Source organism: Macrobrachium nipponense, chromosome 4, assembly GCF_015104395.2.
Source record: "Macrobrachium nipponense isolate FS-2020 chromosome 4, ASM1510439v2, whole genome shotgun sequence".
NCBI lineage: Eukaryota > Metazoa > Arthropoda > Malacostraca > Decapoda > Palaemonidae > Macrobrachium > Macrobrachium nipponense.
Genome location: NC_061100.1, coordinates 73,120,215 through 73,145,214, shown reverse-complemented (window position 1 = coordinate 73,145,214; position 25,000 = coordinate 73,120,215). Strand labels below are relative to the sequence as shown.

At 37.8% G+C, this 25,000-nt stretch overlaps 1 protein-coding gene across 2 annotated transcripts in view; it reads right to left on the bottom strand.

The window, feature by feature from the left end:
* LOC135210950 (alkaline phosphatase-like) overlaps positions 1 to 25,000 on the bottom strand; it is a 102,945-nt gene that overhangs the window by 53,053 nt on the left and 24,892 nt on the right. For both annotated transcript variants that reach the window (XM_064243929.1, XM_064243928.1), the window contains exon 3: positions 22,837 to 23,060. In XM_064243929.1, the coding sequence (XP_064099999.1) occupies positions 22,837 to 23,060 (224 nt within the window). The remainder of the gene's footprint in view (positions 1 to 22,836; positions 23,061 to 25,000) is intronic.

Genomic DNA, 25,000 nt, shown 5'->3' with positions numbered 1-25,000 from the left:
CCGTTGAAGATGATTTAAATTTCTGTAACATCAACATTTTCTAAACCTTAAAATATAGGTTAATATGGTTAGCTTAATTCTATCGGGTGGTTAGTGGACCCACAAGTTTGTACAGTAATAGCCCTGTGCCATAAGCATCTTTCATAATATTTTTTTCAAAATTACGTAATTCACAAAAGATAGAATCAAGGAAGATACCCTTCAGGATTAAGATTTGTTAAGATCACTAGAAGGAACTTATGCCCAGCATTATACACCTCAAACTGTTTCGTTTTCAAGTGTATTCATAATAGGTACACGTGACAGGTGGTACTTTGATAAATAAGTATGGATTTATATTGTTGTTTAATACCCAAAATGTGAAAGCATAGAGGCAAGAACTTGATTATATTTCATTACACAAAATAATATCCAAATGAATAAATTAGAAATTAGCAATTCTTTTAGTAATGGGAAATTAGTATGCCAAAAGTTAATTCATATACCTTGTACTGGTTATACATATTCTTTATCCCATGAGACAGCATCGAGTGCATTTGGTAACACCATGGGCGTGAGAAACGACCGTTCAGAGGGCACGACACCTCTGACAAGTACTTGAGTCATCCCAGGGTGATCATGCAGTCAGGACACGTTCCTTAAAAAGAAAAAAAATCTAGCATGGTGACAAATTTGGCACACTTAAGTTTTAAGCCTAATGGCTTTAGTGGCATATGTCTTAATACCTTTGATGCCTTTGGTGATATTTCCTGAGTAGCAATCAACTTATAAGCCCAGATACTCTGGCAAATGGCACTCTGCATAAGCAGAGCATGAAATAGAGAAAATGTTGCAGGAAGTAAGAGAAAGAACCTGGCATCCTCTTCTAGATGGGTGTGCCAGAATTCCCTGCAAGACGGGGGCACTATGACAAGGCACTAGTGCGATGTTCATCAACTCTCTTATGTTACTTGGAGATTTTCGATGCCTTGTCCTTTTCTTCCTTGGGCCTCTCCAAGGTTAGTTCAATGGCATTGTAGGGGGGACTTGGGGGACCCAAGTTTGAGGAAGATGCATGAGTGCCAGCTGCTCTGGCTGCTGCTAAAATGGCAATTCCTTACCAGTCCTAACATAAACTGTCTCAGTTTCTTGAGTTCTGGCAAAGTTTGACTCAGCAGAGTCCTTATTTTGGGGCTGGTCAGCTGAGGACGGGGAAGAAGAGGAAAAGGTTATCATTGGCAATTTCAACTCACAAGTTTGGGTGGCCGACTCAGGCACAGGTTGCAAGGCCACATTTGGGTTAGCATCTGCTGCAGTCATAAGGATCTGGGGGAGTTCTTAATGGGCTTGTCCTTTCTCACAGGCACTGGTAGCAGAGCCAAAGCGGGAGGTGAAAGGCGGCCCGGACTACGATCTCCGGGAAGGAGATTTAAGCCTTACTCCAGCACTAGCAATAATGAAGTGCCAGTCTTAGCCAGGGCATTTACAATGGGCTCGATGTCCATGATGGGTGGAGCATAGCATTGTCCAGGTGCATCTGATATCACTGGCAGTGAATTAAAGACAGGTCTATGAGGACTGTCGGTGCCTGTATAAGCTATTGAAGTGTTTGTGCCATTGGAATGTCCGTACTTAATAGGGGACTTGAAAACTTGTCCCAGGAAGACGTCATAATCACAGGGATGTAAGTTACTACTGCCAGCATACATATACAAAAACACTGGTAATTAATAGTGAAATAGGCCAGCAACGGGTGACATGAACAAGACTGGAACGCACAACGACACAGCCTCAATGTTATGGAAAAAGCTTAAAAACATTGGAGCAAGAAGAGACAAGTTTATGCAATCATAACATTACCGATCGCACCAGCGAGATGGCGGGGTGCACAAATCACCTGATTAACCAAAATTCACATGATTGCTAAGTCAGAAAAATGCATTCACTTACATACATCAGAGTAGAATAGTGTGCATACGTTTGTGCATCCATTACCATGGGCGAATTCATACATCTGTTAGAGCAAATGAATGGGATATAACCACCTAAGTAGTAATTTATGGAATCATTAGACAAGAACTTTCATGGTGATAACAAGCTACATGGAGGCATCAGAAGATCAATCAAAAGGTAATGTGAAAGAAAGACGCTGAAACAACTTTAGTGGATTGAAGAACAGAGGAACACTTAAAAAGTTTATGGGACATTTATCCATGCTCTTTATTGACTTTGTTGCCTGATAATTGTGGTTTCTTTTACAGATGGATTCAGTTTGTCACTACCATAAATGAATCCTCTATTGACATTTATTTGAGAAAGACTGATGGTTTTTTTTTGACAGTGAGAATGGTGGATGACAATTTTAATAATGGTTTCTTAATGATTTTTTGGGGATTTTGAATTAATCTTGTTCAATTTTCTAGTTAGCTATTTTGGGGGAATAAAGGCTTTATTTTGTATCTCAAGACTTTGAATTATAACCTAGGTTCAATGACTGTTTTCACCTACGCAGAGAGGGCAGTTAATGGGAGGATCGAAGCTAGGTCACGTTACCAGTTAGGAATTCTCTCCCTTTAGTTAAATAGGGTCAATCAGGTCTATGGATTACATTTCTGGAGAGACTGGGGGTTACATAGAAGTTAGGGGATCATGTAGACGTTAGAGGAAACGGACAATAGTTAGGTATGTTTAGCAACTATCCCTCTATTGCTGACGAAGGTATTAAAGTTGAAGTCAGTGGAATTCAGTCAAAGAGTTCAACCTCCCAAGACAGTGTTGTATCGAGTGTGGCAGTTAGGCGCTTGTGATACGACTTGTGTGATAAATGCGGTGAGGCTATTCTACGGTGATTATCATGGGTTGCATGTGTGATTAAGAATATATACACGCTAATGTGGGGAGTAGGCAACTTAAAGGTGTTTAATGACGACCTATGTGTTCAATATTTCTATTTATTTTTGTTCTCACTGGTGTTTATCCAGTTTAGGGAAACTGGATAAACATTATTGATGTTGTTGAGGTCGTGGCAAATACTAAAAATTAAGGGAGACAAAATGATGGACACAAATAATGGCAGTCAAACTTTTTGCAGGAGCTCCTCCTTTCTGGGGCATTGTTGATGGTGTTCTGTCCTAGCCAGTGCAAATTTTTATTGAAGAAGTAAATAATTAAACAACTTTTTAAACATCAAGGGAATTAAAAGTGATACAGAGGCATTCACAGAGGCAAAACCCCTTGTCGGACTTCGACAGAGGCAATTTGACCCATAGATGTCGTAGTTTTCAGCATACAAAATGCTGGTCATGACCCGTATTACAAGCATTCTGAGGGCAGCCTATGAAACAAAGGAACCAGGAGATATGGTAAGAGACCTGATTGGTTTCTACAAGATTAGAAAATGTTAGAAGACCATGGTTGAGCATAGCTCTCAGCTTTTTGAATCAGAAATTAAAAAATTCCACATAGGCAAATGGTAATAATATCTCACTTAACACCCTACAGAAGCTCATTCATTTTTCCCAGCTTCTACACAAAATCCCAGATGCCATTGTAGATAGCTTTGATGAAAAGATTGAACCTACATCAGATGAGGAACTAATTTATTCCCAAATTCAAAAACACATGTCCAAATGTCCCACGGTGGATAGTACATGTTTTTAATGGGATTGGCCCAAGAAATGCAACTGAAAGCGATTTAGATTTTCATTCTCCCTCTTTTGGGAAAAAGTGAAATATAAGAGAGGATCTATGGATCAAAGGCAACAGTTGTGTTGTTTCAATTGTAATACACCAGGGCACATAAAGAAAGTATGTAGAGCCAAATATTGTGGAACATGCAAAAGTGCAGATCACTTTTGGAAGTCTTGTCCGTCTCAGAAATGGAGGGATGCAAGATCCACACCTAAGAAATCTGGGAGTTGTAACATGAGAACTTCCCAAGGAGGTTACTCAAAGGGGCAAAGAGATCAGCGAAATTTTTGGAAAGTCAATAAAAAAAGGGGGTACAGATGATTTGTGCATGCCATTGCGGTCTCATGTGGTACGCCTCAGAGCCCAGGCTGATAGATCCCAATTTTTATTGATATGGGGGCTCAGTAAATTTGATGGACGATAATTTATACCAGTCTATGTTCTCCCAATACCCTTTGAAACCCTCAATGGAGATGGTTTGTGAAATGCAAGCCCATAGATTAAGTACCTTAGGTTTTATAAGAGTGCGGTTCACTCTGGGTGGTAGTGTTGATGGATCCATTTTGGGCAACAAACTTTAGCTGGGCCATCCTGCATGTAGGAGACACAGGATATCGGTCCATACAGGTGTTAGCAGCATAACGGTTGGGATACTGGGTGTTTTTATTCTATATGTGGATTTATGTGAAACTGAGGTTAATGAGGATACTGAGGTTAATAGGAGGACGTTGGTGGTAATAATATTTGTGATCACATCGGTGATAATGGTGGTTACAATGGTGATACTGATGGTAATATTGGCGCCAATAATAATGGTGGTTATCATGGTGATATTGGGGATATTGGTGATAATTTTGGCGGCATTAATAATGGTGGTGTGGCCAATAACAGTGGTATTGATGACAGCAGTGATACTGACACTAACATTGGGGTTATGGCTGATGGAATGGAGAATAATCACACTGGCCTGCGCTGTTTTCAAGGTCTAACATATAATACTGGATTTCAGGCAAGTTTTTTGCACTGAATCCAAAAATCATGATCATTTTACTCAATCAGATCAAGTTAATGAAATATTAGCACCTTAGAAATGTCCTAAATTCCAATCTATTTGTAGGGGAATGAAACAATAATTGAAAATATTAGACTGATTTATTCACAGTAGGCTTACAAAATATTTTTAATAGATAACAAGAAGAGTATAAAGAACTAAGGAAGCTACTCATGGATGAATAGTCTCTTCAGGGACTTCCGTTTGTGCCGAGCAGGCTTCACATCCATCTTCAGGTACCAGCATAGTCGGCCAGAAAGTTGACATTCGATTGGCCGTGATAGCACTCTTCCATAACGCTGATATCTTGGTGAAAGCACTCACCCTGTTCTTCACTGAAGTCTCCACAATTCTCTGGAAGATAGTCCAGATAAGACTGGAGGAAGTGCATTTTCACTGACGTGCATGCACCAAGCTGGCAGAAATTCTCCATTAACTCATCAACCACCTTCTGATATTGGGAACTTCTGTGGTTACCAAGGAAGTTTGCAATGACTGACTTAAAGGATAACCAGGTAGAGGGTTCAGCAGGAATTAGTGCATGATGAAAAGTAGCATCTTTGATGAGTTCCCTTATTTGAGGACCATCACATATACCTGCATTAAGTTTCTCCATACTTTTTTGTTGAAACTACTGATGGAAGAAAGCAAATCCTCTACCTTCTCTGTCCAATGCCTTTACAAAGTTCTTTATGCGACCAAGTTTGATGTGGAGGGGTGGAAGCAATATCTTGCTTGGTTCAACCAGAGGCGGGGACAGAATATTGTATGACCCAGGTTTTAATCCTTGTCTTGATGACCACTCTTGTCTGACATAATACTAGTCATCAGCATGGCTATCCCATAAGCACAGAAAGCGTGGATACTTTGTGTAACCAGCTTGAAGTCCTAGGATGAGTCCAATAACTTTAAGATCTCCACAGATCAACCATTTATGTTTCTGGTAGTTCAGAGCAGACAACAGACGTTCCATGCTTATGTGGGATTCTTTCATATCAACTGAGTGCCCAACAGGGATCAATGAAAACTTATTTCCATTATTCAGAAGAACTGCCTTGACACTTCTGTTAGATGAATCAATAAAAAGTCTCCATTCCATAGCATCATTCTTTAGACCAAGTAATTTAATCAGGTCAGCAATATTGTTACAGTGGACCAGTGAAGATGCTTCATCAAATGTGAAGAATCTTCTAAATTCTCTCTCGTGTTCCCGATACCAATAGAATGTAGTTCCTGGTGCCAGTAGAAGTTTCTCTTGAAGACCAGAACACAGTAGCCGGGCAGACTCCTTGAAAGGGTTCAGGTCTCTTGTCATGTCATTGAGTTTGGCTTGGATCAAAGGCACTGGTTGGTCGTCCTCTTCTGGCCTGTATGCACCACAATCAGCTGTATCACTCATGTCACTAGATTCGGAATCAGAACTAGATTCCATGGTGACATTTGGCTCAGGAACAGGAAGACCAGGGCCATGGGGGACTGGCTTTATGGCAGAAGGAACATCAGGGCATTGAACATGGTGCTTGTTCTTGCGATTGATGCCTTTTAGATTTGTCATGCAAAAGTAGCAGTTGGTAATGTGATCTTTCCCTTCCCTCCACACCATTGGGACACCAAATGGCATACTCTTCCTTTTCTTGTTCCTACAATCCCGTAAGTTCTCTACATGTTTTGCAGCAGAATGGCTTATCCTGGTCCCCTACTTTGACTCCACAGTCCGCTGTGGTAACATTCGCATCTAACATGACAGTCACCCTTACAACTACATTTTCTCAGTTCTTGACAACTTTAAGCAATTGGTGGAAGTTGTTCGTGTTATTTTCCATTATTACCCTCTTTTATCGAGCCCCACATAGCTGGACTAGGCACATCCGTCTGACGAACTAATGCCTGACTCATATCTATCCTGCTTGGAGAGCTGCACATTTTGCATGTTCAGGCAAGGCAGATTGACTTGAAAGAATTGAATCATGTGCTCCCTGCTTCCTTGCAAACAAGTCTAATCTTGCATCAGTGACACTAGCACATGAACTTGAAATATCTTACATGACAACAGCATATCTTTCTAAGACCATCAGATCAATAGCATCAACTTCCTATGGACAGATACTGAATTTCTTGAAGACTGAGGTCACCTTACAGCAAACATTCCATGTTTGCCATGCTGACGTTTTAGCTTTTCCATGAAAAGCTGATACAGCATCTCATTCAGTAAATGCATGAAAAAATGGAAGCCCCTTAGCTTTGTCTGCACCAGTTTTCATGAACTGGGATGTTTCGAAAAAGTTTTCCATGGTCATAAGCTAACCTTATTTTTCTCTAAGCCAAGTGCAGTGAGATTTGATAGAACAGATACTGCTGTAATTAGTACACCAGTGTCTGTAGCTCTGATTATGATAGTTCTGTTTCCTTCGTAAATAGCATTCTTAGCATGTTTCCTCTTAATTGCAAAGAGTTATGTCGACTAATGATGGCATCACCGTCCTGCACAAAGTTTCTGTTCCTTTTGTCACAATTACTGTGCTGTAAGATTCAATTTCAAAATGTTTTTTATCTGAAAGGAAGCTGTACAACTCTTGTTGTCACTGTCACAAAGAAAATGATACCAGTTACCAGGTGTTTTACTGGTAGAGATCACCCTCCTCCTCTATCGTTTTTCCTCTCTTAGATCTGGTTTCGTGTTTCAAAATATCTGTAGTGTATACATCATATACTATGTCAACTGGGTTGTATTTTCTACTGAACCATCTATGCTAATAGCATCGGCCTCTGGTTCTGTATCAGGTAGTGCGATTTCAGTTTCCAGTATATCAGTGAGCTGAGATTCTCACATGTCTACTTTGACAGGAAGTGAACAGACTTGAGAATAAGTGACAATCTTCCTTCATCATTTTCTTTTTAAACTACTGGCAACAGGGGCATCTTTGAAGAAAAGAACCTTATTCTTCTTAATAGACATCTACAGTTTATCAACAAGGGTGTTTATGATACACATACAGGGTTACCATGAGGTGGTGAAAGTTCCGCTTTCGCTGGAGACAATTATCGTTCCTCAACTAGAGTATAATGGAGAGGACGATTTTTTATTCGCAGAGCGCTACACAATTCCAGTGATAACGATAATGGTGGTGATAATGATGGTCCCAATGTGCGTTGCAGGGTCCATCAAATTTGGATGCAGCCAACTGGGTAGGAGGATCCCAGTGGCAGAAGTGGCCCTAAATCATGTGGCGGGTTAAGATAAAAGACATTATAAACTATTTCCAGTAGTCAGGTCTAGTATGCCCCAGGGGTGCATACAGGTGGTAGCTGAGCAGTATAAAAGACATTGGTATGTAATTGTGAAAATCAGGCCAGCAAAGGGGGACGTGAACAAGATTGGAATGCACAATGACACAGCCTCGAATGTTATGGAAAAAGGTTAAAAATATTGGAACGAGATGAGACAAGCTTACATTACAGATCGCACCAGTGAGATGGCAGGGTGCACAAATGACCTGGTTAGCCAAAAATCATATGATTTTGATGTCAGAGAAATACAATCGCGTACATACATCAGAGTAGAATAGCATGCATACGTTCATATGTCCATTAGTGTCTGTAAGTTCATACATCGGTTAGAGCAAATGAATAGAATGTAACCCCCTAGGTAGTAATTTATGGGATCATTAGACAAGAACTTTAGTGATGATCACAAGCTACATGGAGGCACAAGAAGATCCATCAAAAGGTAACGTGATAGAAAGTTGTTGAAAAAACTTTAGGCGATTGAAGTGCAGAGAAACACTTTAAAAAGTTTATGGGACATTTATCCATGCTCTTTATTTACTTTGGTGCCGGATAATTGTGGGTTCTTTTGCAGATGGATTAAGTTTGTCACTACCAAAAATTAATTCTTTATTGACATTTATCTGAGAAAGACTGATGGTTTTTTTTGAGTGAGGATAGTGGGTGACAATTTTAATAATGGTGTCTTAATGATATTTTGGATTTTGAATTCATGTTATTTAATTTTTATGATAGCTATTTTGGGGGAATAAGGCTTTATTTTGTATCTCAAGAGTTTGAATTAGAACCTAAATTCAATTACTTTTTTCAGCTACACAGAGATGGCAGTTAATGGGAGCATTGAAGGTAGGTCATGTTACCAGTTAGGAATTCTCTCCTTTTAGTTAAGCAGGTCCCATTTTACCCTGTAACCCATATTTTAGGTTGGTAAGGTCGTGTGACCCTCAACTTGATAGTTTGTGTCGATCAACCTTAGTTTCATTGGGATACTACCTTCTCTTATCATAGATGCTTGTGCACCAGAGTCATCAAAGATTTTGACTTGGCATGCGGTATAACTACTTTGAGGAGGTGCCACAGACATAGAGACCTTAGCTCAAGGGGCTAAGGAGGAGGGGATTTTAACAGCCATGGCAATGGTGGGTGTGGCGAGGCTGTTAGGGATTTCATCCATGAAGAGGTGTGCCCCTACACCTTACATGCAATGCAATAAATGTTACTAAAATCCCTCCTTAGCACTGCCCCCCGATATGGGAGCAAGCCTATTGCTCTTGGTCCTGTGTATGGAGGAGTTTTGATTTTGAGAATTTTCATTTGGGAATTTGACTGGAGCCTTCTGCTGCAGTTTTGCTTTGTGGTGACACTGCTCTGTTAAGTGCCCTGTTTTATGGCAGTGTGCACTCACTAGCTTTTTTTGGATGGTTACTTGGGTGCTTTGTTGACTGGGAATTAGCAGCAGGAGGAACCAAGGGCAGATTCTCTTCCTGAAAGAACTGAGTTGTGGATGGTGGGTATCATAGGTATCAGCTTACCAACAGCACTCAGGAATGGTCTTGGGTGTGTTGTCCACCGGAAGGGAGGCAAGGTCACAAGGGTCATACAAGAGGAAGTCCTCCAGCTGGTATAGTCGAGGATCTCCTTAATGATAGAAGCTTTGGAGGCGACAAGCCCTTGGTGTAGTGCTGGAGTTTTCTTGGCCACCCACTCTAACCAAGTCTCGCTGGCCTCTTTCAGTAAGCCTCTCCATTTCTACCTCCATTGGTCCATGGTGCTCTCAAAAGCTTTTACTATTGCTGCCCGGACTACAGTAAGATCCCAAAGGGTATTGAAGGTGGTGGTACCCTTGCTGTCTAGGTGTTGACGCGAAATCAGAGCTACTTCTTCAGGAGCAGGTTAGTGGGTCCATAGGATTCGCTTGACCATGGCATGTCCTCGTTCGATTCCTTTATGTGAGAGCCAATGTTGTTGAGCATCAAATGCTGGAAGGGAGTTGCTGGGGGGGGTTGCATGCCCTGAGTAGCCTGAGTAGGTTGGAGCATCCTTTAGGCTGCTTCTCTTCTCTCTAGGGCATCTTGCTCTTTCTCCCTCTCTATTTACTCTGCTTCCCTCCCAAATTCCTTTGCTTCTTCTCTTTTCTCTTGGCTGAGTCACTCTGCTTCTTTAGCTGCTCACTCAGCTCCTCTTTCTGCTTTGGCTGTAGCTACTCTGGCTTGAATCCATTCCTGTAGGTCTTGCCCTTTGAACTCCGAGCCCTGACCAGTGTCTAATTAGTACTTGTAATCTTCCTTTTTGCTGGGTTCTGGCAGTCATGATGGTGATGCAAGGTATCTGTGGCACTGAAAGTGGCACTGGCTATACTGGTAGAAATGATCAGCTGGTTCAGTTTTAACATGAGTTCCATAACTTAGAGTTGTGCTGAATGCTTAGGGGTTCACTACGGACTGATGAAGCAAGTTATCAGTCTTGGTAGAAGACTAAGGCTATTTCATTAGGAATTAGTGCTAATGAGTCAGGGTATCCCGCAGGACTGAGTATGTCTGAATGAGACGTCAGATTCAGGATGACTGAATTTCATAATATAATCTGATAACGATGTAGGCAGGTCCTGAAAGGGTATGGGTACTCGTATTGGAAGATGAGGATTGACAAGTAGGTAAAAGTTCAAGCTAATTCCAAGGCTCCAAGGTCTTCATATGGAGTCCTTGCAAGACATTTAGAGGTCAGTGGCCTGATGCACCTTCTCCACTGCCTTCTATCAAATGCATCATCCTCCACCAAACCTTTTCTCTTCATATCTTCCTTCACTTTATCTCGCCATCTAATTTTCTGTCTCCCTCTCAATCTTCTTCCTGTAACTGGTTACTCCTAAGTCCTCTTCACTCTCTCCTCATCATCCATCCTCAACACATGCCCGTACTATCTTAATTGTGACTCTCTTATCACCTCTATAATCTTTTCTAAGCCTGCCCTTCTTATTTCATCATTTTCCAATCTCTCAAGCAACAATATTCCCATGATCCACATCAGCATTCTCATCTCTGTTTTCTCAAGCTTTACCTCCTCTTTTCTTCTTAAAGCCCATGTTTCTGTTCCATACATTAACACTGGTCTTATCCCTGTGTTAGATATCTTAAATTTTAGCTTGATTAGCATTTTCTTATCACATACCACTTCCCCCATGCAGCTTTTATCCTACTGTCAACTTCAGCCTCACATTCTCCATCTTGGCTTAAAGTACATTGTAAGTATTTAAACTTTTCTGCCTCTTTTATAATCAAGCCTCTTCCTTCTTGTATTTCTATTCTGTCTCTATCTTCCTTACTGCTCAGCAGAACCTCTGTTTTATTCACATTCACCTTTAAACCACCACTCTCTAAAGACTCCTACCATTCTCCAACCCTTCTCTGTAGGTCCTTCTCATTTTCAGTAGTAATCACCAGATCATCCGTGTACAAACAACTCCCACAGCACTTCATTCCAGATCTCTTCACTCGACACATCCATGACCAGCACAAACAAAAATGGGCTTAATGCTGGCCCCTGGTGTAATCCAACACTAACTTCAAAGTTTTTTGTTTCCTCACTAGTTGTTATCACTTTTGTGCTCGTTCTTTTATATACCATCTCGACTAGCCTAACCAGCTTTTTTGGGACTTTCCCTTTCCTTAAACGCCAAAACATCACTTCTCTTGGGATTCTATCACATGCTTTCTCTATGTCCATAAATGTACAATGAGCCCCTGGTTTCCATCTAGTCTCTTTTCCTGTAGCTGTCTTTCTATGAAGATGACATCCACCATCCCTCTTCCTCTCATGAATCCATACTGCTGTTTCCTGATCTTTAAAATCTCTCTTAATCTCTTATTCAATATTCTCTCTCTCTAAAACTTTCAATCCATGCTCTGTTAGTTTAATTATCCTGTAGTTACCACAATCCATGACATCTCCCTTCTGCTTGCATATATACACCATTAGACTCTCCTCCCAGTCCCTTGGTATTTCTTCCTCTTCACATATAGCTTTTAATAAGTCTGGCATTCATTTCTCCCCATCTGTAACTAGTAATTTGATCATTTCAATTTGGAACTGCAATGGACATGGTAATTTACCATTCTTTATTTTCCTTAATGCTCTCTTCACTTCTGTATCTTGTATCTCCTATGCTTCTCCCATCTCTTCTCTCATTTTCAATATAAGCAGTTGTTCAAAATACTATCGTCATCTCTTCTTAATGTCCCCATCCCTATACAATATATTTCCATTACTATCCTTAATGATACCCAATTTACTCACATCCTGTCTCTGCCTTTTCTTCAAACTGAAATCTTATAGATATCCAGGCACTAAGCCTTGGAATTGGCAGGCACTAAACCTGGGAATTTTCAAGCACAAGGCATTGGAATTGGCATGCATTAAGCCTTGGAATTAGGTAGGCATGAGTACTTTGGAATTTAGTAGGCACAAGAACCGTAGAATTTGGTAGGCATGAGTACTATGGAGTATGGTAGGCACAAGAACCATAGAATTTGGCAGGCACTAGGCCGTGGAATTTGGTAGACATGAGAAAAGTGCAATTTGGTAGGCACTAGGTCATGGAATTGGTAAGTATGAGAATCATGGAATTTGGTAAGCACGAGAACAGTGAAATTTGGTGGGCAACAGGCCATGGAATTTGACAGGCACAAGAACCCTAGAATTTGGTAGGCATAAGAACCGTTAAATTTGGTAGACACGAGAACCGTAGAATTTGGTAGGCACAAGAACAATAGAATTTGGCAGTCATAAGAACCGTAGATTTGGTAGGCACGTGAACTGTGGAATTTGGTTGGCACAAGAACTATGGAATTTAGTAGGCAGTAGGACGTAAGCTTACCATAGTAATTAGATGATGATAATGGACAAGAATAGAAGCGCTCCACTTCAAGCACACAGTAACAATCACTAATATCCTTTTCGCAAAGAACACAGAAATACTGGAGTATGCTTAGTGCGCAAATACAAGATTATGGCTACTTAATATTCTCCCACATGGGAAATGGAGGACCTAACTTATGAAAATATTAATGCAACCCTATCCTGGGTGCACCTAAGCCTGCTCAAGTTGTTGTATGGAAATATTTACGTAATGATTACAACTGCTCCTGCGGGAGTTCCCAAGGCTTTGCATGAATAAACAGGTGAGGTTTGCCCTGGTCCAGCTAATCATACACAAAAGATGGTATTTTCACATATGACTGACCGTTGTTATGGCATTCATTATTACATCAAGGGGAGTCGTGATTGCAACTGTTATTCTTATAATGCCCACATAGTCTCATATTACTCTACTGAGCGTACCTCTTATTGAAGGAAACAATGATAGGAACGGAATCTTCCTATTTTCTACATAGCACGGTGAGAGAGAGAGAGAAATCCAGTGAAGCAGGATACAGACTGGATAGAAACCATAAAGTTTCTCACATGTACTTACCTAGCTAAGTTTAGGCTACTTTGTGGCGCAGAAATTCCGAAGATAAATTGGCGAAGGAAATGTAGCACTATTTCGTTTAAATAATGCTTCCTAGCTTGCCTAATATGAAAGGCATGCAGGCTATGATACAGTAGGTATCAAAAGCTAAGTTGTTTGGTTAGTTATTCTCTTCTTTGGTAGCTTATTCCGCATACACATGGCCTAAAATTTTCCTATCCCTAACTCTTGTAGTAGTAAGAAACTTTTTATATTTGTAACATAAAATACCTAAAACACAAAATAACACTTTACTTGCTGTGGAAACTGGCTTTGCCTTCGTGTGCTTGTAGCAGAAACTTTACACTGTATGACAGATTTGTCTCTACTCTTGCATCCAACTTCGTAGCAATTGCTATTTGCTGATAGTTGCTTGCAAGGGATTTGCAACAATTCAACAAGATCTGGCTTTAGGTCACCACCAATACAATTGTAACTGGGAGTGCGCAAGTGTAGGGATAATCTGAAATTATCTGAAAATAGACTGGACAAGGAGGTGCAATAATATAAAACGAACTACTGTTGAGGGCCTTCTTCAGAGTAGGTAATAGTTATGTAAACTCTTAGGTTAGCTTAATTAATTATATTGAAACTCACAAATCATATCACAAACAAACAATAACACCCTATGAGTTTAAAGAGGAAGGGCCCAGTAACACAGATAATGATAAACAATGAATTAGATCTTGAAGTAGATGAACAGGTGACATGAGATATCCGAACACTTGTAACACAGGAGGCACAAAGGGTGGAAAATTTTTCCTGGAGTACCCGAGGCAAGAATCCAGAATCCATGTCAGCTTAAATGAAAGCCTGTAACAAGAGTGATTGGGGCTGAGTAGGTTGCATAAGACGTGGTTTGGTTGATGTACACAGGGTACTGAGCAACTCGTTCTGATAAGGAATAACTTATGTTAATGGTTGCTTACAAAGGAAAGGAGATACGTTACTGATTAATTACAAAGGAAAAGTTGCGTTACTGATTACTGATGTTACTTCACACTGTCGCACTCTTAGGCTGATAGACTACAACACAATACAATTATGACACCACACCAGCATAACACAATACAATTATAACAGAATACAGGAATCACTCAGGAAGATGAAGAGGAAATTAAGTCAGAGACGGAGATGGACTGACTGATATAACCTTGCAACTTGCACATTATTTTCTATCTGAGATGGAATATGTCTTCCTCAAGGTGCAGGTTGGGAGGGATATTGAATAAAAACATAGGATAATGTAGACTAGTATCAGCCCGTCTCTAGGAGAGGTAGCTCAGGAGTAACGTCGTCTAAAAGTTGTCATCTCATATCTGCACCTTTTATCACCTTGGAGAATGTTTGCCAGCATCCTGGTAGATGGCATTGCCTGACTCTTCGTGGTCTTTTCCACCACCAGGCTATATGAGGCCATGCAGCTTGTGCTTTAAATATGGTGGCTGGGTGTCCTTCCTTAACCGTACATCAGGCTCTCAGGGCAAACTCTCTCTTGAAGCTGGTTACCCTCCAAATACAAGGCCATAACAGTCAACTGGACAAGGGGCCATTATTCATTAATTCCTTTAAGGAAGTGGTATGTAAAACACAGGGGCGGATGTGCCTGTATTTTATTATGAATAAAAAGTTGTAAACACTTTACTTCCTTCTGGTTTTCGCCATTTTATGTTACTTTGAATTGGGGATTGTGTAAAATAAGGTACCCTTATCACACCTCCCTATTAAAGAAAGCATTCCAACCCATCTAACGATAATTAACTAACTTCCACAACCTTCAAGTGAGAGTAAAAAAAAAGTAAAACAGGAAAACAAGGTAAAATTCTTCAAATTTAAATTTATTTAAAATCAACATTTTCTTTTACTTTACCAGCAGAAATTTGTGGAATTACATTGCTGCTAAGCATTGATGAAACATCAAAACTATTAGGACTGTATAAATGGAAATTAAAATATTTTTTAAAAAGTTCATGTTTCGCAATAGTCATTAAATAGAACAGCAGCATATCATTATAATATCAGCAAATAACCATTAATCATAACATGTAATTATATCAAGCCATAAGGTTGATAAGGTTAATTTTATCATATATTATACTGTTATCTTTATACCGTAAAACAAGGACATGCTATTAGTCAGCTTACAAGAGATGATACAATGCATTTGTTGGTAGTTAGTGGACCCACTAGTTTGTATGGGGATAGCATTGTGCTATAAAGGCTGCACATGTAATGAGTGACATTTATTGAAATTAGTTGATTAGCTATACAGCACGAAATATTTCTCTTTCAAAATTACATAACTCTGAAAAGATAGAATCAAGAAAGAAAGACACCCTTCTAGGGTTAAGATTTTTTTTAAATCACTAGAAGGAACTTACGCTTTGCATTATAAGCCTCAAGCAGTTTCATTTTCAGTATTTTTTCTAATAGGTACATGTGCCAGGTGGCTCTGACATAAATATGAAGATAAATTGCACGTTACTGCTGATGTGGTTCTGGACTATACTACAATGCAAACTTTGTACGAATTTACATTAATTTTTAAACACCCAAAAAGTGGAAGGATAGAATCAAAGACTCTGGTGTATTTCATTACATTAATTGATGGCCCTGGGAACAAGCCTATTGTTCTTGGTCCATTGTATGGAGGAGTTTTGATTTTGGAAATCTTCACCTGAGGACTTGGATGGAGCCTTTTGATGTGGTTCTGCCTTTTAGCGGCATTGCTCTGTTGAGTGCCCTGGTTCATGGCAGTGCGCACATGCTACATTTTCTTGGGAGTTACTTGTGTGCTATGATTACTGGGAATTGGCAGTAAGAGGAACCGAGGGGCAGATTCTCTCTCGGAGGAACGGAGTTATGGATGGTGGCTATCATAGGCATCAGCCCACACACAGCTCCCAGCAATGGTCTTGGGTGCATTGTCCACCGGAAGGGAGGTAAGGTCACTAAGGGCGTACAAGAGGAAGTCATCTAGCTGAAATAGCTCGAGGATCTCGTCAATGGTGATCTCAAAGGCTTTTACTATTGCTACCCGGACTACAGTGAGATCACCGATGACATTGAAGGCAGTGGCATCCTTGCTGTATAGGTGTTGACACAAAATCAGAGTACTTCTTTAGGAACAAGTTGGCAGGTTGTTAAGGCCTGCCCACACTGGGAAACACTGTTTGCAAGCAAAGTTTGCGAACTGTTTGCAAACACTTTTTGCTGCATAATTGTTTCCCATCTGGAATGGAAAACATTTAATATACATATGTACTATAATGTATGCATAAGTTGAAGTTGATATATATTTATATATATATATATATATATATATATATATATATATATATATATATATATATATATATATATATATATATATATATATATATATATATATATATATATATATATATATATATATATATATATATATATATATATATATATATATATATATATATATATATATCTATATATATCTATATATATATATATATATATATATATATATATATATATATATATATATAATATAATATATATATAGATATAATATATATATATATATATATATATATATATATATATATATGCTTAAAAAATCACAGTAGACAGTAGATACACGTGGGACTTCATAAAATAAGCGAACCCACAGGAAAAAATGATAGTCAGAAATCCAAGCGCTTTCGTCTTTACTCAGACATTGTCAAGGAGCTAATGAAGTACAATTGGAGAGAAAGGTCTCAGGTACAAAACAAGATCAAGAATACCAGATGGTTAATTGTCAAAAGGGTAAAAATTAAAAGAGAGAATCCAGGATTATCGGATATCACACGGTCACAAACTTAAACAGATTTGACCCTAACCGAAATTACAAAGTATCTTTACAGTCCAAAACATGTACAAACTGAATATATTAATTTTGTCGCTTATATTTATCTACAACTTTTTTTCATTATGAAAGCATCAAGTTTAAATAAACCATGACTTAAATTTAGAACATTTCTATTATTTGACTTGATAAAAGAAGATTCAATGATATTCCTTTTAACTGTGTTATTACAAGGGACTAAGGCTCATTGAATCTTGTTTTATCAAGTCAAATAATAGAAATGTTCTAAATTTAAGTCATGTTTATTTAAACTTGATGCTTTCCTAATGAAAAAAGTTGTAGATAAATATAAGCAACCAAATTAATATATTCAGTTTTTACATGTTTTGGACTGTAAAGATACTTTGTAATTTCGGTTAGGGTCAAATCTGTTTAAGTTTGTGACCGTGTGATATCCGATAATCCTGGATTATCTCTTTTAATTTTTACCCTTTTGACAATTAACCATCTGGTATTCTTGATTTTGTTTTGTACCTGAGACCTTTCTCTCCAATTGTACTTCATTAGCTCCTTGACAATGTCTGAGTAAAGACGAAAGCGCTTGGATTTCTGACTATCATTTTCCTGTGGGATTTGTGCTTTTCTTATATATATATATATATATATAGTATATATATATATATAAAAAAATATATATATCTATATATATATAATATTATATATATTTATTATATATATGTATAATATATACATATGTCATATAACATTACCATGATTCATATACATATATCGAGCTACAAATGTCCTTTAATATCTAATTCGCTCTACCTCGGAATGAATATATTTTCATATATGTTTAACCGAATGGGAATTTACTCAGCGATAATAGAATTGCACGAACCATTGACATCTTCAATTCCAGGACTGGCAGTGAAGCCTTAGCCCACCCCGCCACCGCAAGAGGATATAAGTTTATGCCGCCTCCCACCTCAAATACCTGCCGCACTCAGGTATTTTTAGTTTTGGAGACTGCATCAAACCCACCTCGTCCTCGGTAGCATTGTAGTGCTTTTGCCCGCACGTAGCCATTATATAAGTCAAACCACATTACTGTGATTCATATACATATATCGAGCTACAAATGTCCTTTAATATCTAATGCCACGGAGGAAATTGAGAAAACGAGAACTGCTGAGATCTTTCGGTCTGAACGTCCATTTACTATAGGCAAGACTGATCAGAACAATGAAAAAACAGTACAAGTAAGCATATGCAAATGGACATTACAGGAATATCATAAGGTCCAATTCACCTTTAAAGAAAAGAAAAATACCCGTGGACTAGATTAAAGATTTAAAAGCAGCCACCCACACATGGTCACATGTCATTTGGTCACAAAATAATATATTTTGAAAACAAAGAGACATATACGACCGGACAGTACAAATTTAGTAAAATCCCGAAGGCTTGATTAAGGATTTAAGAGTGGTGCAGTCAAACACACTGGTCAAAGGCAATTTAATTTATAAAACAATGCACTTTGTATTAGTAACCTGAAATTTACAAAAATGTTCTGAGAAATGAACATAAGATATAAATATAGTGAGTATGGGAGAGAGAAAAAATAAAATAGTAACTAGAAAGATGGGGAACTAATTAATTATTTTAAGGTCCTTCATAAACATTTTACAAACATATGGGTCCAAATGGTACAATCCTAGACAAAGAATTAAGATCTTTATTATTAGTGGTTTGTATAATTGCTGATTCCGGTAAATTTCTTGAAACATAATCATTAGACCCAGCAATTTATGCAATGAGATTTTTCACTCAGATGAATAAATAGTTTATTTGAAATCTTGGCTGTTCTAACTGAATACGTGTGCTGCTTTATTCGTACATCTAAATCTTCATTAACCGATATAAAAAGACGGGTAATCCTTACAAGGAATTTTGTAAATTATGTTGTTATTTGTTACCTGACTATTCATAATTAGCATACTTTTAATGGTATTCTTATAAGAGAACACAACATTAACATTAAAAGAATTAAATATTTATTTTATGGTTTCAAATCCACGAAAGTAAGGCAAGCTAAGTACATTTTTAGGGGATTCTTTTTCCTTATTAACAACACTAAAAAACTTTTTGTGAGCTTTTTGATAGATAAATAAATCAATTTATGAGGGGAGTAGCAGAGATAATTTCCTATCTTTTTTTATGTATGCTATTTCTTGTTCAAGATATAATGGACTCGCAATCCACAAAGCACGTATGAACATAGAAGAAAAAATGGAAATTTTGATATTAAGATGGTGGACAGAATAAAAATGTTCATGTTAAATTATTTGTGGGTTTCCTATAAATACTGAATTTACATTGGTAAGACTTTCTATGTATTAACACATCTAGGAAAGGAATGACATTGCTATTTTCAATTTCATCAGTGAATTTTATGAATGGCACTAAATTATTCAATTTAGGCAACAAATCTTTTACATCGATACCAACAGGTAAGACTAATAAGGTGTCATCTACATATCTGAACCATTTTAAGGGGATAAATGTGATATTAAGGAGGTTAAAATTTCTATAATTTCTATGGACGGTTACATCAAGAAAATTTAATTACAAATTTTATAGAAGGGACTAAATTATTGGGATTATTAAGGAATTCTTGTAGATTTTCATGAACTGGCCAAATACAGAAAATATCATCCACGTACCTAAACCATGCAATGTTTTGGGGCAAAATTCTCGGTATGTAAATATTGCTAAGGACGGAAGATAAGGGATTAACCATGGCCATGCCAAACTTTTGTACAAAAAATTCCTAATTAAAACAAAATTTTCTATCGTTTGATACATAACCTTATGAGACTAATGAGGTTTGCTACAGTTGAAGGAATATCAAAATGTTCTAATCCATACGCCAAAAATTCAAGTGAATCATCTACAGGCACTTTTGTAAATAAAGAAACTACATCAAAACTAACCATATTAAAATCAGAATTCAAATTCTAACTATTCAATTTGTTTATAAAATCAACATTGTTTTTCAAATTTGTGTTAGAAGTGTTTCGTACCAAAGGTGTAAGGATTTTTACAAGCCATTTAGATAAATTATACTCTGTTTCAAGTAAGACTTCGCTTTACTCGTAATCACAATATTCTCTTCTTTATAGAGTAAATTATATTTTGCTTGTTTGCGCATTGTATATTACCTTTTGTGTCTTATTCTTCTTTTTGCTTATATATTCTAGCATTCTTCTCAAAGAGTAAATAAAAAAGTAGTACCCTACCATTGGCAAACCCGATCCAGGAAGTTGAATCGCTTTCAGTCATAAGCTCTACCCTCACCTGACAGGAAGTAGCCTTATCAATGCTGAAACAATGATGAGAGCCACATGGATACGAAAAACAGCCAGTAGAAAGATTTGGCCATTTGGTCACTTTCCTGTCCAGCTCATGAATGCTCAAAGTGCAGAGTTTGTAACGGAAGGGAGCACGGAAGATAAAGGTGATTGGAGAGATAGTTACTAGACCAGCAGTGAGAAGTTACCATGGAGAAAGAATCCTTATGCTATCATGTGGCACCTGGTGATTCCCTCTATGGACTAAATGAAGGTAGGTTTAGTTCACCTGCAATAAGTATTTGAGTTACCAAACCAAAGGGGAACTGAGCGACTTCGGGATGAGTCTGAATTAAGTATCAGAGAATTTGAAAAGAAAAAGGTTCCCTTTTCCTTGTTAAGGAAACATTACAAAGGGAATTACTTAAGAATAAATGAGGTCCCCTTATGGTGGTTTTATGAGCCCAAACAGTTTGTAAATTTAAGTGGAAATAATAAAATAGAAAGAATTGTTTTTAAACTTTTATTAAAATGCACTAGAAAATGAAAATATTTTTTGAGACCATGATTTACTTATATGTCTAAAAAAATAAAAGCGTGGACGCCAAACATGGAAGGAAATGATACCAGAATTAAAAAAAACTTTTTTAGCATTTCCTTCAATGTTTGGCGCCCTCGCTTTAATCTTTTTAGACCGAATTAATTGTAGGAAAATTACGTGTGTCTAAAGAAACAAATGTTTCACCTTTTGGTGTTTTTTAATAAAAGATTTCTATTTCCTTTTTTTAATTTATACTTTTCAGTTTTGACGGAAATTGTAACCAATTTATGATTGTAGCTAACGAAATTGATAGCCTGTCGAGGCAAAGAAGGATATTAAGTGAGTCAGAACTTGTGAAAAACCCGAATAGTTTCATACAAATCCTCAGATACTAGGAGAGGTTACCCTAGAGGTCACTTCTTACTTACTGATCATGTACGGTTGTATTACCCCAGGAATTGAGAAACCATGCAAAATTTTAAGTCCATTGGACGAAGGAATCAGGTCGAAAACCTCAGACAAACAAACATACGCAAAAGCAAGCTAGATAAAAGCTTTTAGAAATTGTTCATTGTCCTTATGATGCTCTTTAACTTGAAAGTTAGGTATCAAATTTAAGATCCGTTGCATTTTGTGTGTGTGTGTTACATTTAAACAGCACTACTTTTGTGTCACCCCTAAAAAATCAAGATGTACCGACTAGGTCCTTAACCCAGAGAGTGAAGTAATATTAGGAATAAATGAAGACAAACTGTTACAGCAAGGAAGAGCCTGAAATTGCCAGCAATGTGAGGAAATAAGAGTAAATGATAACACGAAAAAGTTTATGATGGTAACTGGACCAGAAAAATGGAATGGAGAATGTTAACATTGAAAGATGGTTCAATGAGATTTGAGTGGCGTCACATAACAATAGAAGTTAGGAAGGTAGCACCGTGCCTAGCAATTCTTAATGGCAATGTAATATCTTAGGGTTGAGGTCGTTTTCCTTTCAAGAATTGAAATGTGGAATTTGATTGCCAATAAAAGAAAAATAAAGCAACTAAAGCTTCAGTGTGTATTGTGTTTGGTGTATGAGGCATGAAAAGAAGCGACAGGGTCAGAATTGTCGAAATAGTTAGAATTGGTAAGCAAATTAACAATCGTGAAAGGATGGATCTGGGTGTTATATGGAAAGAATGAAAGAGAGTTGGAGCAAAATAAGCGATGGAAAAGAATATATATTATTATATAATAATCGGCTTACAAAAAGCAATGGGAGAGAATACATATAACAATCCGGCTAAAAAGTAAGTAAATGACATATATCTTCTATGAAATTAAAACTGCGCAAAGGTATTCATCTAATATTCAGAAATTAAAGTGTGAGAATGGCAAGATTCTTGTCGTAATTTCCGTTAGAGCCACCCAAGTTATCAGATACAGCTGAGGCTCAATATTCACATACATGCATACATTCATCACACCTATTCACACACACACACACATATATATATATCTAATATATCTATATGTGTGTGTGTATAAATGTGTTTAAAGTACATGGAATACAATGTGTCCTATTGTTTTTGCAAAATCACTATTGCACAAATGCTTTAACCATACCTTAGCCAATGCAACGAAGGGAAATTTCTCAAAGGAAAGCCGGTATCTTTCTCCACTTTGTCCTAGCCTTTGCCCTTTGAGAATCCTCCCCGCAGTGACAGTAGAGAGGCCCATCCCGTCCCCCACAAAAAGGATGACGTTCTTTGCGTACCCTTTGGAATTTCTGCGGCCTTCGAAGAGCTCTTCCATCTGAGCTTTAGCTTGGGAGTACCAGAATTCTCTGTCTGCAAAGGAAGAAGGCAAAGAGAATTACAGATTGTTCGATGTTAATTAGTTTAGCTAATCTATTATATATATATATATATATATATATATATATATATATATATATATATATATATATATATATAATAATATATGTATATATGTTTGTGTGTGTGTGCGTGTGTTCAGGCAGACATAGTTGGAGTGCATAACTACTTATTTTCGTTTTTGGCTTTCTTGTACAACTCAGTTTGAAATTTCTCTCTCTCTCTCTCTCTCTCTCTCTCTCTCTCTCTCTCTCCGTCATATATTAGTAATGCTTACCACCTCTCTTTTTAACATGCAACGATAACAGAGTGCGAATGAACATCGATGACAACGATGATGAGTGATGATAATGGGGCTCCACTCACTTATTGACTCGATTCATCAGAACCAAAGACTCCTTTGTGATAGCGAGGAGGTTGTTGACACAAGGGATAACTGATGATTCTGGATAAGGCGAAGATGAAGAAAGATACTGACACTTGGATACCTTTAAAGCGGTTAAGGTGAGGATGTGATAGCGCTGACGAATGGCGGAGTTTTCCAGGTTGTTTCGTTTCTATTTAAGCTGAGGGTAATTTGATATTATGTACCGCCAAATCAGGACTTAGTTAATTCACGTTATCATGAAAGTGTTGGGACGGTAAAAGAGGTCGTTTTTACGTCTTGGAAATGACATGAATTTTTCCTTAGCCATAAAAGATTATTATTATTGTTATTATTATTATTTTGCTGTAAGATGCACCAAATGATGAATGCTTATAAAATTCTTCCGAATCTAATGAAAATATTACCCAACTTGGGTCGTCTTCACACCACAAAAAAAGTTTTAATGCTCTCTTCCACAGTTTTGTTCCTCCAGTTTTTCCATCTTTTCAAGAAACAACAAAGCAGATTTCTTTCATAGATTATGGGTGGGTAAGGTATTTGTTGGTTTTACTGATAAGCAAGTATAATTTTTGAAAATATTTCTTAGCAATATTAGGAGACGTGAAAAGAGAATTGTCTTTAACCAGTTGCGATACTACCAACAGAAAATTCAGAGTTCTTCACGTACTGCCCTCTAGGCAGGGTCCCTTTTCCTGCCTGTGCCTAGTCATACTCCGAGTAGTCTGGTCTGTTCTTTACACAAGCTTCGTTTTCCTCTTATAACTAACAGGACAGCGACTACAACTCTTATTCTCTTTATGTTAAGGGTAAAAGAGAGAGACTTAACTTATGGCAAGCAGCTTTTCTGGGAGGAATCATCTCAAAATAATATCATTTACCTCCACTCTTTAGCATTGCCAGATCTTCTTCACCATGACCTTCCACTGGCTTGGATGAGAATTCTCTTACGTAAGGGTATTTTTAAGCAGGCTCCTAGGCATGCCTTTCTGTCAGTTTTCTCTTCCTCCCCCTCACCTTTGATCTTCATTTTCAAAATCATCACTACTGAAATGATTTCTTCGGAGTAGCTATCATAGAGGTCTGTCAGTTTCTCCATATTGACCATTTTGCTCTAATATATTACCTTTTGTGTGGATTATGTAATCATTTTCATACACATTTGTGTTTATATTGTTATTGTTACCACCTTTGTTGATATTTTAAATAACAGATTCTGGCAGGGGATATCAAGCAAAATCCTGTACCTCTGTGTTCTAGATCTCTCCGGTATCGCGTGATTATTGCACTTCGTGGACTACATATAATTACTGATATTTCAGTTGCAGCCAGACTAGATGTAAATCTATGTGGCAGGCAGAGAATTTTTCGCTGGTGTTCCACTTATCGTCATCCAGACCAAGGCTGCCTCCACATCACCATGGCTAAGATACAAAAAGATAATGGGAATACATCTTTTGTGTTTAGTTGCTAAATGGCGATTTCTGTATTCACTACAGCAAGTAGTGAGTAATTCTGGTTCTCCTTC